At 34.6% G+C, this 16,648-nt stretch overlaps 1 protein-coding gene across 2 annotated transcripts; it reads left to right on the top strand.

Annotated features, from left to right (window-relative positions):
• The first annotated feature begins 10,978 nt into the window (after positions 1 to 10,978).
• On the top strand, positions 10,979 to 16,209 carry LOC133858625 (2-alkenal reductase (NADP(+)-dependent)-like). Of its 2 annotated transcripts, none has more exons than XM_062294098.1 (5): positions 10,979 to 11,250; positions 11,726 to 11,903; positions 11,993 to 12,163; positions 12,344 to 12,426; positions 15,746 to 16,209. In XM_062294098.1, the coding sequence occupies exons 2-5, from the start codon at positions 11,739 to 11,741 to the stop codon at positions 16,122 to 16,124; spliced, it is 798 nt and encodes a 265-aa protein (XP_062150082.1). In that variant the 5' UTR covers positions 10,979 to 11,250; positions 11,726 to 11,738; the 3' UTR covers positions 16,125 to 16,209. The 2 variants fall into 2 exon arrangements, with proteins under 2 accessions (XP_062150082.1, XP_062150083.1); XM_062294099.1 differs by having other exon boundaries at positions 11,726 to 11,926.
• The last annotated feature ends 439 nt before the right edge of the window (positions 16,210 to 16,648 follow it).

The raw sequence follows: 16,648 nt of genomic DNA, 5'->3' as shown, positions 1-16,648 counted from the left end.
TAAGTTTAATCAATTATTTACACAAATTTTTACTTTAATTATTAAATAATGTCCTAGACATTACAGTTGGTATAGTTTTTGGTATGGTGTGAGCTGCACGTTTTTCGCTGTTCTTCATGCTTTCTAAGATTACTGCAAAACAACTAAATTAGCTTCTGTGAAAAAATTATTCTCAATGAACTTCTAAACTTATACTTGGGGGATGAGCCTTTATAGGCATAGATTTGGAGTTCAACCTGAATTAGGATTCCTGCTCTTTCTTGATTTAGGAATATTGTCAGAATTTCACTAGGACTTTGATCCTTTATTAGATATATAATATGATCCCGAAAAATTCGAGATCAGATTGGACTAGGAGCCCTATCCTGATTCTACTGGGGATAGGACTGCTGATCGGATTATGACTCTTATTAGAGTAGAGTTTTAATCCGAATCTCTTGGGATAATTGATACTTGATACTTGATTTTTCGGGACAAACTTGTTTTGGGCCTTGGCTAGCTGAGTTGACTCTTTGTCCCGAGTTGTCTACATTCTCGGGACTAAGTCTAGATTAACCTCCTGTCACGTATTCTTGGGAATAACTGCTTGGTGTCTGACTTCCAGGATTGGACTTTTCGGAAGTACTGCTGTCTTGATTGCTTAATGTCTATCTCCCTCGATAGGACTTTTCGGGAGTCCTGCTATCTCCTCCTTCGGCCGGTACTGAGCCGAAAGCTCATGATTCTTTTGATGGGCTGATCTTAATGGAATTATTCTCAACAATAATATAAAATAAATCCCAAGATCTTTACCTATCATGATTTTCACAATAAATTAGAACATACCGGAAGTCATAACAACCAAAAACCTTCTTCAATCTTGATCTTGAAAGTGTGAATGCCAGAATTTGTTTCTCTATCTTGACTCTCTTCAGTTACATAAAATTGATGAATTTTGTGTATATTTATAAGATAACAAGAATTGGAATGCATATCAAGTGTTTGAGAAAATTCCTTACTAGGAGGATATCATGCAAATCAATTAATATTCTTAGTAATTAGAACACCCCACCACTGTTTACACAGGAAGTAGATTCAATTAGCTTTATAGATTCATATATTAATGCCGACAATTTTGGAGAGAAAGATGTGCTACTAATTGGATTGTCATCTGCTTTTGTCCCTTTTATATTCGAACAAAAATGTTACAAGTTAATTGTTTAAGCTATCCACCCATCTTAAAAAAGTTTTTTATTTTTTTATTTTTTTATTTTTATTTAATGCATAACAAATACACTTTAGAGTGAGGCTAACAATACTACAAAAAAATTAGGTATTTAGGGTCTTTTTTTTTCACTACCTTTTGCAAAAAGGTTGTGAATTGCATAATATCACTACCTTTTACAAAAATGACTTCTTTAATTGCAGAGTATCACTACCTTTTACAAAAATGACTCCTTAACTAAGAGATAAAGTCTTATTTTAAGGAAGCCGTTAGAATCAGGGTCTTTAAGTCTTTTTTTCCTACTACCCTTCAATAAAGTGATGTAATATACAGAGTTTTAACTACTTTTGGATGAATATTACGCTGCCTTATTAGAAAGGTCTCAAAATTCTCTTGAATTTCGTCAGAATAAAATATTACTCATTGAAGAGATAGATTAAGATTAATTTGAAATACATTTTCGTGGATAATTTTTTTTATTTTTAAACAAAAGAAATTTTTTTTAAAAAAAATTCCTAAATAGCCATATGATATGATACAGTCAAGAAAGTTTGAAACTTGACCATTGGAGCAATATATCCTAAACTGACGTCCTTATTCTTTCCAAAAAAAAAAAAAGAAAAAAAAAGTAAAAACCTAAATAGGCAATAGCCATCTGATATGATATGGTCAAGAAAGTTTGAATTCAAACTTGACCATTGACCAGTTATTTCTCCTAAAACTGACGCCTGCTCTTTAAAAAAAAAAAAAAAAATCCTAAATAGCCATAAAACTGACGTCCTTGCTCTTTCAAAAAAAAAAAAAAAAAAAAAAACAAAACAAATTACGTCCCTGCCTATTCACTAGAGTCATGAGTACTACAAGTTAGATGTGATGATGATGAGTCATTTCTCAGAGGACTTCAAGTCCAGTTTGAAGACTCAATCTTTTTTAAAAAAAAAAAAAAAAAAAAAAAAACGTAGAAGCACTACTTTCGTAAAAGGGACGTGCGTTTGCTGAGTCCTTCTTCAAAGGACTTGTACTCAAGTCCGAATTCTCACTTTCGTGAAGGACTGAAGACGTGTGCTGGCCAGAGTTATCGTCGTGGGTTGAAGACGTGAAGGAATGAAGACGTGCTACACGCAAAGGACGTGGGTTGAAGCCGTGATTAAGCTGAAAGACGCAGGACTTGCAGACGATTTGCTATGTGTCGCTAAGTATCCCCACGATGATATAAGACGCCAGGTATCCCACGTTGCCATGTATTTTGTAGAAACGGGCGGGTGAATTTTACACTTCCCGCTCGATCTCTTACTCTGCCTTGCTAGCCTCCCTCACTGATAACAATATCAGTGCATAGCAAGTCGCAAACAGCCAAAAAAATCCCTCTCCACCACCGTTGTGTCTAGACGTCGTCAACTTGGATCGCTAGCTAGCTGCCATTTAAAAAATTCTGTGAGTTTCTCCTCTAGCTGATCTCTTTCATATTCCATCCTATGATTTCTCTTTATTACAAATGCTAGTGAGATATTTGGGAAAGATGACGCTGTAGTTCTTATTAGATTCTGGTTTAGGTGTAATTAGTGTATTTGGGTTATAATTGTTAACCGGTAGAACATATTTCGTCCTTGCATTTCTCTTGATTACAAATGCTAGCTAGTGAGGTATTTGGGGAAAATGGTGCTGGATAACTATTACATTCTGATTTAGGTGTAATTAGTGTATTTGGGTTATAATTGTGAACCAAGCATGCAAGAAATCATCATGGAGACAATTAGAAATTCCCAGAAATACAGCATGTAAATGTGCAATATATGTACTGCTTCCGTGAGAATTTTATCATGCAAACACTGTATAATCTCTAAGCCTAACCAAAGATCATTATAAAGTTATGTTTATCCATTAAATGCTGCCATATATACTCCTCAATTCTCTGAAAATGTCCCCCCTTGTTGAATGAAAAACAAGCCTTTTTTAGGAAACAAAAAAGGGCTTCCATGTTATATTTAAATGATCTAAATACACCCTAGATGTTTTGGACAGTTAAAATCAATTCAATTTCATTTACTTTCACAATGCCTTAAGCTCTCGTGGAGAGTGAGAGCAAAATCCATTGCTTAGTTATTATCATTGGGGCCCATCTAAGAGTAGCTTCAGTTTATTAAATATATAAAACTATGGATGTCTACAATTTGATGTACAAAAAATTGAAATATTCTCTTTGGACTAGAGCGTTATTCCTATTCTTAAGAAGAATGGTGTTTATGCTTTATAGTGTTTTGGAGCTTTGGAGTTTAAATATTTTTAGAACGCTTATGCACATAGCATGGACTGTGTGCATATGAAAATGCCTAACATTGCCTGTAGGTATGGCCCTCTGTAGCCAAAACAAGAACAACGAAATATTGCCTTAATAAAAATCCTTTCACACCACTTTAAAATGCTTCCAAATTTTTCTATCTTTTCGACCTCTCTAATCCTGTGATATGAGTTCCAATGCAAGAGATCCAAAGAAAAAATACATACTATAAGTAAAAGGTAGAACCATAAATATATCTCCCATCCCCACATGCAAGACCCAACTCGAAAATATGTAAAAACAAAAAATTATTGAAAGAATTCACTGGTCGAAGGTGAAATATTATGATTGGGACTTCTGAACCAATGTTGTGGCTGTCATTTATCTTTGAATTTCACTCTCGAGTTCTATCATATGGAAATCCCAATTTAACCATAGCCTAACAAGGATTTTTCTTCTTAACCTCAAATATGTACCTTGAGTTTGCATGTATAGTATATGTGTGTGTGTGTGTGTATTTATATATATAGTTTTAGATTTTAATTAAGGTTCTCTCTCACTGAGTTCATGATGAATAAAAAGAAAGTTTAGAGATTTCATTTCCCCACCCTGACATCAAGAAGTTTGACAAAGAAATATTACTCCCTTTGACCGTCAGTTTAAAAAAGCTACCTTCTCATGAATTGTAGATGTAATAAATGAATTTATTTTCAATTAAGACCAACTTTTGCTACCTCAAATTTTTAAAATGTTACAAGCATTAATGCTATTCTTCCATTATGTTTTTAACGGTGACAAGCATTACCTTTTCCCCTCGAGGCTCAATATGTTGTTTGGCCAAAGGACTTTCAGCTGTACCTACTCCAAAATCCCATCTAAGATTGAAATTTAAGAAACAAAAGGTAGAAAAAGAATGGTATAGAATATGGTTTTACATTAAATATGCATATATAGCATGACGTGCTTCTACCGTGTTAAATTTCTTGTTGTAAAGTTAATGGTATTTTTATCTTAATCTAGTGAAGCCATGGATAAGAGTTGGATGACAGAGCATAGAACTTCGAAAAAGTATATGGACGGTGTTAAATCTTTCGTGGAATTTGCAGCAGTAAATACTAAGACACCTGGGTTCATGTTGTGCCCATGTAAGAGATGTTGCTTTCGCAAGACACTACGACAACAAGTTGTTCATGACCATTTGACGTCGGGGGCGGGAATTTTGCAAGGTTACACCGATTGGTATATGCATGGGGAAAACATTAGCACACCCATTCATAGGGAGCCGAGTCATGTAGGCTATAGTGTGTCACCCGTTGATGAGATGTCAACACATGAAGGGTCAACAACTGGAATGCATGCCATGTTGCATGATGTCTTCACTATGCACGATTCTCGAGTAGACGTGGATCCCACTGAAGTGGAAGAAGATCTTGAGGGTCCCGATGAGAATGCTAGGAAGTTCTATGAAATGCTTAAGGATGCTGATAAGCCCCTCCATGATAACACAAAACATAGTAAATTGGGGGCCATTGTACGTCTCTATAGTTTGAAGTGTATGGGTGGATTGAGTAATGCGTTGTTCACCTTTTTGCTTGAATTTATCAATGAGTTGATTCCAACCGAATCACCATTGCCAAAAGACACATATGAAGCGAAAAAGTACATGAAGGACTTGGGACTTGAATATCAGAAGATCCCGTGTTGCCGTAATGGTTGTATGTTATTTTGGAAGGAGTCCGAGAATTTAGAAAACTGTACAACATGCAAAATGTCTAAGTGGAAGGAAGATAATGGTATGATTGATGGGACGTCTCGAAAGCCAAAAAAAAAGCCAGCGAAGGTCTTGCGATGGTTTCCATTGATACCTAGGTTACAAAGGTTGTTTATGTCACATCATACAGCATCGCACATGCAGTGGCATGCTAACGAGCGCACAAAAGATGGTGTCCTAAGGCATCCGGCCGATGGTGAAGCTTGGAAGACATTTGATGCACGGTATCCTGATTTTGCCTCAGAACCACGCAATGTTAGGCTTGGCCTAGCGTCAGATGGATTTAACCCTTACGGAAACATGAGTACTTCCCACAGTATTTGGCCAGTTATGTTGGTAACATACAACTTTCCTCATTGGATGTGTATGAAACAACCTTATTTTATGTTATCCTCAATTATCCCAGGTCCAAGAGCACCAGGAATGAATATAGATGTATACCTACAACCTCTAGTACACGAATTGATGGAATTGTGGGATGTCGGTGTTACTACTTATGATGTATCATCGAAGAAGAAGTTTACGATGCGTGCAACATTGATGTGGACAATTAATGATTTTCCCGCATATGCCGATTTGTCTGGATGGAGTACAAAAGGCCCTCATGCATGTCCCTGTTGTATGGATTCAACTCATTCTATCTGGTTAACTTATGGGAGAAAATATTGTTATATGGGGCATAGGAGATGGCTGCATAAGGATCATAGGTGGAGAAAGATGAAGAAATCTTTCGATGGTACAAAAGAAGCGGGAACAAAGCCTGTGACGCCAAATGGTGATGAGCTAATGAGACAGTTAGAGGGTGTAGAATCTTTGTTTGGGCACTCTATGGGCAAAAGGCCAAGAACTGATTCCTCGATCAACAAAGAGAAAAGTATTTGGAAGAAGCAAAGTATTTTCTTCAGACTCCCCTACTGGAGACATAACTTGTTGCGTCATAACCTTGATGTAATGCACATTGAAAAAAATGTGGTTGATAATATTCTTGGAATGTTGTTGGACATGAAGGGGAAAACAAAGGACAACGACGAAGCACGTATGGACCTTCAAAAAATGAATTTAAGACCTAATCTGCATCAGGTTACCACAGAGCAAAACAAGACATACTTTCCCTCTGCTTGCTTCACAATGTCTAAGGAGCAGAAATATAACTTTTTAAAGGTCATACAGGATGTAAGAGTGCCAGATGGGTACGCTTCAAATGTGTCACGTTGTGTTAAACTCAAGGAACATACTATGGGAGGGATGAAAAGTCATGACAGTCACATCCTCATGCAACAACTGCTGCCGGTTGCCCTACGCGGTTCCTTACCAAAGAATGTTGTAGAACCTTTGATACAGTTGTCTGGGTACTTCAGGGAGATATGTTCCAAAACAATGCGGTTAGAGGATTTGGATCGTCTTGAGTCTCAGATCCCCATCATATTATGCCAACTGGAACAAATATTCCCACCGGGCTTTTTTACCTCGATGGTGCATGTTGTTGTACATCTAGCTACTGAATGTAAACTAGGTGGACCGGTCCACTTTAGATGGATGTATATTTGGGCTACTCTAATGGTAGGTAATGTTTGTTTTGTTACACTTGAAGCTACAAATTAAATTATAACATTATAATTGTCAATTTGTATGTAGTCAAAATTCCATGTTGAGACTAGTCAACAACTGAGTGAAATTAAAAGGATCACATTCATGGACCTGGGGAAAAAGAGGAAGGATTATAAGTATGGGATCAAGCATTCACTACAAATTAAGGAGGGTGAGACAGTTGAAGAAATCCTTGAATCGACACCTACCAACCACGGGCTCCCTCCTGAAACTCTGGAAGTAATGGTTCGGAGATGGAAAAGTGAACTTGATAAGGTAATACATAACATGACTATTATGATGTATTATGATTTACATGCGTTCTATATCTCACTATGGTAATAAATAATATAGGAAAGGGCCAATGTAAACAAAGAAAGCCGAGCCTTGCAGAAATTTCACCACACCTCTGGGTCAAAAAGCTTTGCACGGCTTGCATATCAAATGGTACGTGTTTTATCCTGAACAAATATGTGTTGGCTTGATTTATTGTTTGACATTGTTGTATAAATATATGACTTTTTACATGCAGGAAAAAGAGTCAGGGTATACCCCGAATCGTAGCCAACTTTTTATGGTGACTCACAAAAAGAAGGACGGCAACCCTGTCAATGAAGAGGCTGCGAGGATGATGGTAAGTGTATTCACTTTATGAATATGCGTAAAGATCTATAGATGTACACATGCACATATTCTAATTAATTAGGTTAACGACAAAATATGTATAAGGTTTTCTATATTTTACAGGCCCAAATGGAGGAATTAATGTCGCGAGATGCTCCGACAAGTGGGGTACGTGCGAATGGGTCAATATCATGGTCACCCGACGACCCATATGCACAAGTAATGGGCTCGGAACGGCCTGGCCATGTCCGTGGAGTTGACTTCGGGCGTACTTCTGGTAGAGCAAGGTTCAATTTTAATGGGGCATCTACATCTAACAATCATGAAGGTTGTGCAAGTCAGATTAGTAGGTTGGAAACAACCGTGGATCAGATACGAAACATGATTGATTTGCTTATGCGGGAGAAGGATGTTCCATGGGCAGCGCGTGTCGGCAATGCCGCAAACATTCCAGGTACGACATTTCACTAATGTTAATGGTGTATTTTGTAGTATTTCTATTGTTAAGATTAAGTACTACGACAGTTTATTACAATGTTAATTCAGGTATCATCAATACCTAACATTGCTTTAATCAGCACATATATAGAAATATTACAAGCAGCCAGTATTAATTAACTAATATGGAGAAGAGTGCACTCTAAATTTAGGATATGAAATTACATCTTTTTGTCTTACATACTTTGTTGAATCCCCAAGAAAATGAACTACACATGGTAATTTGTTGTCAATGCTGTAAGAGCAAACTATACATATGAAAGTTTGTTGTCATGAGAATGTGTTACAATTAATTATGTAGGTGATGAAGACCCTATTGTTCGAAATGCGGATGTCGTGCAAGCGAGAGATGATGGTGGGGAAGAGGACAGCAGGACACCGGGTGAATTTTCGAACAAATTTTATTAATGAAATAACGTACATATGCAATCCACTAATTCTAGTCTTGTACTTGTGATGTTGTACGTGTTTAGGAAATGGATGCTAAAGGAACTTTGTAGCGAGGTAGCTGTGAAGTTGGTGGCTGTGAAGGTAAAGTTATTTAAACTAATATGAAGACAATTGTTTACTAGTATGCTTACCTCTTGATCCTGTACATGCTTATATTTCTTGGACACGAGTAAATTAGAAAGTGGTTCATTATTCTATCTAGATTAGAAGTTTTGGGGATCCACAATCTTAATTAAGACTTTCTTAATATATTGTACTTGTTTTACTATTAACGTTAAACATTTCATGCTCATAAAGTGAAATAATTTTAGCATGCAGACCATCTTCTTTTGTATGTTATTCCAAACATGCTGTGTTATCCCTTCCTATGTTTATATCCTCTAATATTAACATTGTATCTAGTACTTATTAAAAACATTCAAGATGTGTAAGGATACCAACTCCCTCTGAGAAGTATTCATACTACACAGGTTGTGAGGGATTAATCCTCATTATTTTATGGGACGTTTGGGTTCCATTGGGTGATATGATAATGCAGAAATTTACCTGATATTTGGCTTCCACTGAGCTATGAGTAAGACATCCATAAGTTGTTAATGAAGTGAAATCAGAAGTTTATACAACATGGCATAGCATGCTCCGGGGAAGTTGTGTGTTTGGTGAGAAAATTTTAGGAGAAAAGCTTTTTGAGTTCTGCCCAATCAATTTTAACTTTTTTTTTTTTTTTTTAGAGGTATCATTGTGAATTTGAATTTATGACAAGCACATGCAGTTTTTTTTTTTTTTTTTTTTTTTATTTTCGCAATTATTTTTTTTGTTGTCTTTTTCTACAAGATTGAAGAGTAGTTCAGGTATTCAGTAAATTTATTCTCTTTTATATTCACCTGGTTCATAAAATTTTACTGCATGCTATGTGATAGAAGTTCTGAATATATTCACCTTATAAATCATAGATGAGGTCTTCTACTGAGATTTTATCCCCACTTCAAAACATTTACTTCTCATTCATTATATAAAAGATTAAAAACAACCACATTAGCACTCCTTTTCAGTTTTCAAGTTATAGATATGTGTATTTGAAGTTTACTAATACATATTTGGGTTATTTATTAATTAACTAGTATATACATTTCTCTTATATGGATCATAACGAGATTATTTTTGTTTTTAATGTAGTTATCTGAGTATTGGGAGATGCTGAAATGCTGCTGGCCGTTCGTCTTAGACAGAATGTGAAAGTTGTATGCTATTCACATTTAATTATGGACGATGCGTTTTTTTTTTTTTTTTTTTTTTTGGTAAGAGAGACTGACTGAACTCCATTATTTATGTATTTTAAATTTCGTTACAAGCATAACTATTTTGGTGAAACAATTATAATTGACCAGTTATTGTAATTGATGTCTGTGTATATGGAGATGTCAATGTGTATGATTTGTGTATGGTTGTAATTTTTGGGAGAGCAATTATATATATGTATAGGTATATAGGTTCTCAGATTTGGAAACATTAAAGTTGATTTTAAATTTTAATTTTTGAAATATATTAAATATAAAGAATAAAATGGAGCAAAATCACTACCTTTTACAAAAGTCAAAGAATACAATTTTAGAACCTTTTGAAAATGACTTCTTTAAGCTACCTTTTGTAGCTCACGTTATTGGGCACAATTCACGTCCTCAAAAAAATGACGTGCTGTGCTGTGCAATTCAAGAATTCTAGTCGTGTAGAAGGTAGAAGGAAGCAGGCTTGAGACGTGGTTTTACGACCTTTATAACGACGCGAAGCAGGTTTCAAGCTTTGAAGACCCATTAACTAAGACGGGCGTTGCCCACGTTAATTTCCGTCCCTGTAAAAGCGTGAACAATTTGTGTGTCCTTTTTCAAAGGACTTGAAGACTATTCAAGACCTTATTGGTAGAATGACGTGGGTTGCCCACCTTTTAAATTAAAAGGCTTCCAAAAAATTTTCTAGACTAAAGGTTTACTACATTTTATAAATGACTACATAAAAAGGACACCCACTTTTTTTAAGTCTTATTTCTTTGTATGTAGTCTTTTTAAAAAGGACATAAATGTAGTAATTTCTTGTCGTTAACGCAATTTTTAACACGACCCGTAAACCCGACATGAAATTAGAGGATTAGAATTTTGCATAAACGAGTTCGGGTTACAAACGGATCGACCCGCTTGATCTGTTTATAAAATTATAGACATGTTTTACATAATAAATTCAGATTAAAACGGGTGGCAGCCCTACTTTAAAGTCCGGTAGAATAAGTTATTTGGCAAGACAACCGGCTAGGGTGGCTGGCCACCGAGCCATTAGTTTATATATATTTATATTTTGATGGAAGTTCATGTCACCGGATTATAAGCAATGACGACGGATTTTCCAAGTAGATCGTCACTGCTGACTGCCCCCTCCCAGCTCAACCAGATCATCCGTGACATATAATGTGTCGCAAAATTCATGTTGCCACGTAAGCAGATACGAGAATCCTCGGATCAGTTTGCTATAAAAGACAACCTCTGTTCCAGCACTTCTTCCCCACCTCACCAAGAGAGAAACAGAGACAGAAAGAGAAAGAGAGTTAGTTTAGCAATGGCGAGCGTTAATGCAGAGGAAGTAGGGAGCAACAAGCAGGTGATATTGAGGGACTACGTCACAGGTTTTTTGTACGTCACCACTAGTACCATACAATTGAAGGTCCCCGAAGGTTCCAACGCTGTTCTGGTGAAAAACCTCTACTTGTCCTGCGATCCCTACATGCGTGGCCTCATGAGGCCAACCGGGTCCATTAAAGCCAGCTACATCAGCTCCTTCACGCCCGGTTCGGTCAGTGGATTTTCTTTTCAAGTTTTATGATTCAGTGTTTGGAATGAAACGAGAGTTTCCTTCACTTTTATTTTGTTTTTTTTTTCTTTCCAAACAAACATATTAAACAACCGATTTCACCTTTACGTCTCATAAAATACATTTTAAATAACAAATGAAATTTCAAAATGTTCCGAACTCTATGAACTATTACTTTAATTTATATATATATCAAATAAATCATTGTCCTCCTTTTGTTAAATTTTTAACAATGCCTAATCAGATTCGACTGAGGGGTGGCCGAGCCACCCCAAGCTTTTCGGGGTACGTAGTATATATGTACCATTTTTAGTCAAGCAGAAGCTTAAAATTTATATATAACTGTGATTAGAAACTTGAGATATCTTTTTTTTTTTTTTTTTTTTTTTTTTTTTTTTTTTTCTGGTTGATGTTGTGTGAAGGCATAATTTATGACCTTGATTTTGAAACTTTGCAGCCCATAACTGGACATGGAGTGGCTAAAGTTCTGGATTCTGCGGATCCAAACTTCAAGAAAGGTAACTTGGTTTGGGGAATCACCGGGTGGGAAGAATATAGTCTCATCACAGAAACTGATTTTCTGTTTAAAATTCAAGACACAGATGTGCCTCTTTCCTACTATACTGGAATTCTTGGTAAGCTTACTGCTTCTAATTCTGTTCTGTCGTTGTTTGGCTGCATGTGTAAAAACAGGACATCTAACAGATTCATAATATGTATGTAGGTATGCATGCCTGGCATGACTGCTTATGGTGGTTTCTATGAAGTTTGTTCTCCTAAGAAAGGAGAATATGTCTTCATTTCTGCAGCTTCTGGTGCAGTTGGTCAGCTTGTTGGACAGTTTGCCAAATTGTTGGGTTGTTTTGTCGTTGGAAGTGCTGGAAGTAAAGAAAAGGTTACATTTCTATTGGGATGGATACTTTTCTCTAATCTGGCCCTTCTTTATTTCATGGCTCCCATCTAGATGCATGTATATATTCTGCAATCGTACGTTTATGTAGATATAATAATTAACTCTTTTATTTTATTTTATTTTTTCTACTAATAAACTCATATTTATTCTATTAAAAACCAGGTTGATCTTTTGAAAAATAAGTTTGGTTTTGACGATGCTTTCAACTATAAGGAAGAGCCTGACTTGGATGCAACTTTGAAAAGGCCAGTTTTAAATTTTGCTCTAAAGCTTGAGTATTTACAAGTTACTTTATAGAATGAGTTGTCCGGCAGCTTTGAACAATTGGCGTAATATTATCAACAGCATCTGCAAAAATATTTGGCTTCTATATATAAAGTTTTAGGTCGTACCAATAGTTTGAAGGTTTGGTTAATATATGGGGATAATAGGCTGCTGCTTAGCTAGCTAGATATAGAAGTTAGGATTGTACATGCGAATGTGGATGCAGTTATCACATTTACATAATCGCATCTGCATCATATAGTTACTAATGTTATACGCGCAGTTATTGCAGTTTGTAACCGTTATTCATATACCAGGTAATAGGTTTATTTTAGTCTTTTTTTTTTTTTTTTTGTGTTTTTTCATCTTTTTTGGGACTTTACTATGACCTATTTTAAACGATTTTGAAAATATTTTTGGCATGCTTTTTTTTTTTTAAACCCTTGTGTTTTAGATGAAATCCATATCTTGATTTAAGATTCTAACTTAAAAATAACGAAGAAAATATAAACACCCCATGCATTATGAGTTCATCCAAAAAATACAAACATACAAATTACGAAGGGCAGTTGGTCAAATATAAATCCTACAACATTACAAATCCAGCAAATATAAAAAAAAAACATAAATTACAAATCCAACAAATATAAAAAACAATATTACTAATTCAAATCATAAAAAACATAAAGTATAAATGTAGCACTTTCAAAAGTGGATGTTGATAGCAATAGATCTACAGCACACCATGAATCCAAATCATCAAACCTACACGTACAAATCAAGAAATCAATTAAATGTAAAATATAATAACAATTGTATTGTAAGTAAAATATGATGACAATTCAAAAAATAATAATATAATCTTGATTACTAATGGTGCGTTTGGGTATCGAATATTTCGAATATAAATAATATTCTGAATCTGATCACGGATTTCGAGGCAATGAAAATGTGTTTGGATGTTGAATATAATTCAGATTCTTTTCGAATATGTGTTTGGGTGTTGAATTTGGAAGATTAAAAAAAAGTGTTTTATAATGGTAGAAAGTGGTTGGAAATGATTGGATTGTATGAAAAGTTGTGTATAATGATTGGTGTTATGAAAATAAGTGTTAATTTTTAAAAATTGAAAAAAAAAAAAATATTTTTTAATAGTAGGAAATGATTGAAGATGATTGGTTTGTATGAAAAATTGTGCATAATGATTGGTATGGTAAAAAATAATAAAACTAATAATAAAAAAAATTACAAAAAATTTAAAAATTAAAACTAAAAACTAAAAAAAATAATTATATTTTTATTTTTATTTTTATTTTTATTCTTTTTTTTAATAATAATAATAATAATAATAATAATAAAAAAAAAAATAAAAAAAAAAAAAAAAAGAGAAAAAAAGAAGAAGAAAATATAGGTGGCAGCCATCCCTTTGGGAGGGGGGTGGCCTACGAGCCACCCCCATTTTCCTATTTTTCTTTGAAATTTATATATATATATTTGCTTTTTGGATTTTAGTTATTTTTTTCAATTTTTTTTTTTAAAAATTCTATAATGACATGCGGCATGAGTAATATGGACATATCTCGCCCAATGTGGCATTTTTTCAAAGGTTTTGGTAGTTTGAGCCTTTGAGAGACCGAAGTCGGAGTGTTAGCAATTTTTTGGGCTAGATACAATACGGGTGGTAATTTGGGGGACTAAACTGTAATTTTTCTTTAATCTTGATAATGATTGAAATATTCAATGTATACTAATTAAAAATTGAGTATTAAATTTTATGGACTAATGATTTTAATTTATTTTGCTTTATTAAATCTAAGATAAACACGTTTTTTTGTTTTAATTTTATGATTAATTTTAGTTAATTTTATTTAGTAACGAATATTTTTTCGAGTTTAATATAAATTATTTCCTTCTCATTTCTCGTGAAAAATGCCTATTTCATTCTCGTTAAAATTAAATTACTTATCTGTTTTAATTCAAAATTATAAACCGTAATTATCGACATATTCATTTACCACAAATTAATTTGAGCAAGATATATCTAACATAAAATAAAGAAACTAAAAGCAAACAAAAAAATCTATGGAAAGGAAAAAGAAACAGATAAATTCTAGAAAAAAATAGGAACTCTACTGGTCTTATAATCTAACGGCTGTTATCACATAAATTCTGGAAAACGGTGTAAACGTTTTACACCCAGCCGAATTCCACTGCGTCTGACTGCGCCTGAGCAGATCTCGTAACAAGACGAAAGCTTGATATTTTGTTTAAACCAAAAAATCTGAAACAAGGTCGAATTACGTTACAATGCGGGAGTGGTTGGCTGCACTCGGATATGTACAAAAAATCTGACGGACAAGATTTATTCTAGTGACTTCATGATTTAGTCAATGGTCCTTAGAAGCTCACATTAATGCTGAATGTTAAAGTGAAATACACCCAATTGTCTTCTGTATTATGAGTCTGAAGACGCGGGTCCCACAACATTAAACAAATGCAGCTGAATTAGATTGTAGCAATAAATGCTTTCACACCAAAATATTCACGCCTTTGATCATCTGATACCTCGAAATACAAACCGATTTCAATAAAGCATTCGGGTTTTATTCAACATGGATGCAGGTGTCGGGTTTTTGAATAAAAACCCGGTTCGAATACACAAAAATTTTCGAACCAAACACACCATAACAAACTTCTAGGCAAGAGATCGATGATTCAGTTATTGAATTTGTAGGTTGAGTTTAAGGCTCATTTACAATAAAAGTAACTTGAGTTAAATGGCCCATCTACCATAGAAGAAATTTGAGTTAAATGAGCGAACCAAATAAAAAAAGATCTTGAGTTAAATGAATAAAAGTAAGTTTCAACTAATTTATAAACAATTAAACATTTACCTGGCCTTATATTAAATATATGGCTATTCAGATACAATTAATAACCGTGTCTCCATACTTTCAAATTGTTATCCGCTATCCGCAGCCGCATATATGCGCAATTAGTAAGTTTTGCTAACAGCATCCACATATTCAGATAGCTAGAAGATAGCGTTAGTGGTTAGTTAAAGTTAATAACCGCCACATGTAAAACCCTAATAGAAGAATTAAGAAAGTATTTTTTTTTTAAAAAAATAAAATAAAATAATATCTATTAGAGTAGATCTTCAATTATCATGTTCCGGGAATAAAAAATTCTCAATATCCTTAATTAATTAGTGCCCCATGCATCCATCAGAGTTTGTATGAGTATTGTTTTGATCTTTGAAACATACATACATTAACTATTGGTTTCTAATCACCACAGGTATTTCCCAGAAGGCATTGACATTTACTTTGAGAATGTTGGGGGTAAAACACTTGATGCAGTGCTCCTAAACATGAGAATCCATGGTCGCATTGCTGCATGTGGAATGATCTCACAGTATAATCTTGATCAGCCTGAAGGCGTGAAAAATTTGATGTATCTCATATACAATCGAATCCATATTCAAGGAATTGCAGTTTTTGATTACTATCATCTCTATCCCAAGTTCTTAGACTTTGTGTTGCCTTACATCAGAGAAGGGAAGATAGTGTATGTGGAAGACATAGCTGAAGGCCTTGAGAGTGGCCCAGCTGCCCTGGTTGGACTTTTTAGTGGTCGCAATGTTGGAAAACAAGTCGTTGTAGTTGCTCGCGAATAGTTTATCCCTGTCTTTTGCACCTGTTATTGCTTTCGTTTGTTATCATCCAACTTAATTGGCAACACAGCTCATTTTGGCAAAATAAAGTTTACTCATTAGGCAAGAGTCATGTAGTCTCTCTATTTAGGAAAATAAAAAACAAAAATAAGGAGTATCCTTCTTTTTCAAGTATTGTAATTTTGTTTAGTAGGTAGTATATATATTTCCTTCTACGTACATGCATGTTGAAAATCAAGGGGATATTTCCGTTAATTAACCCTAGAGCTTGTAAGGGGTATTCTATAAGAACCCTCGAGTTATTGAATAAGATGATGATCATATCATTTCTTCAGCTTAATTTATCTTGTATGAAATTTAGGAGGTCACTGTCCCCTCAAAGCACCACCAACTTCAATGTTGTTTACCTTAACCTATCTCAAAATTTGATCCTAAAATTTGTTGGAGTGAGTTACTTGTCAAGTGCTACTGTGTGGAGTGTTTTTCTACAGTTGTTTGCAAAAGACTTACATGTGGGTTGGGGTCAA

This window comes from Alnus glutinosa, chromosome 1 (assembly GCF_958979055.1).
Source record: "Alnus glutinosa chromosome 1, dhAlnGlut1.1, whole genome shotgun sequence".
Classification (NCBI taxonomy): Eukaryota; Viridiplantae; Streptophyta; class Magnoliopsida; order Fagales; family Betulaceae; genus Alnus; species Alnus glutinosa.
This window is presented reverse-complemented; position numbering and strand designations above follow the sequence as displayed.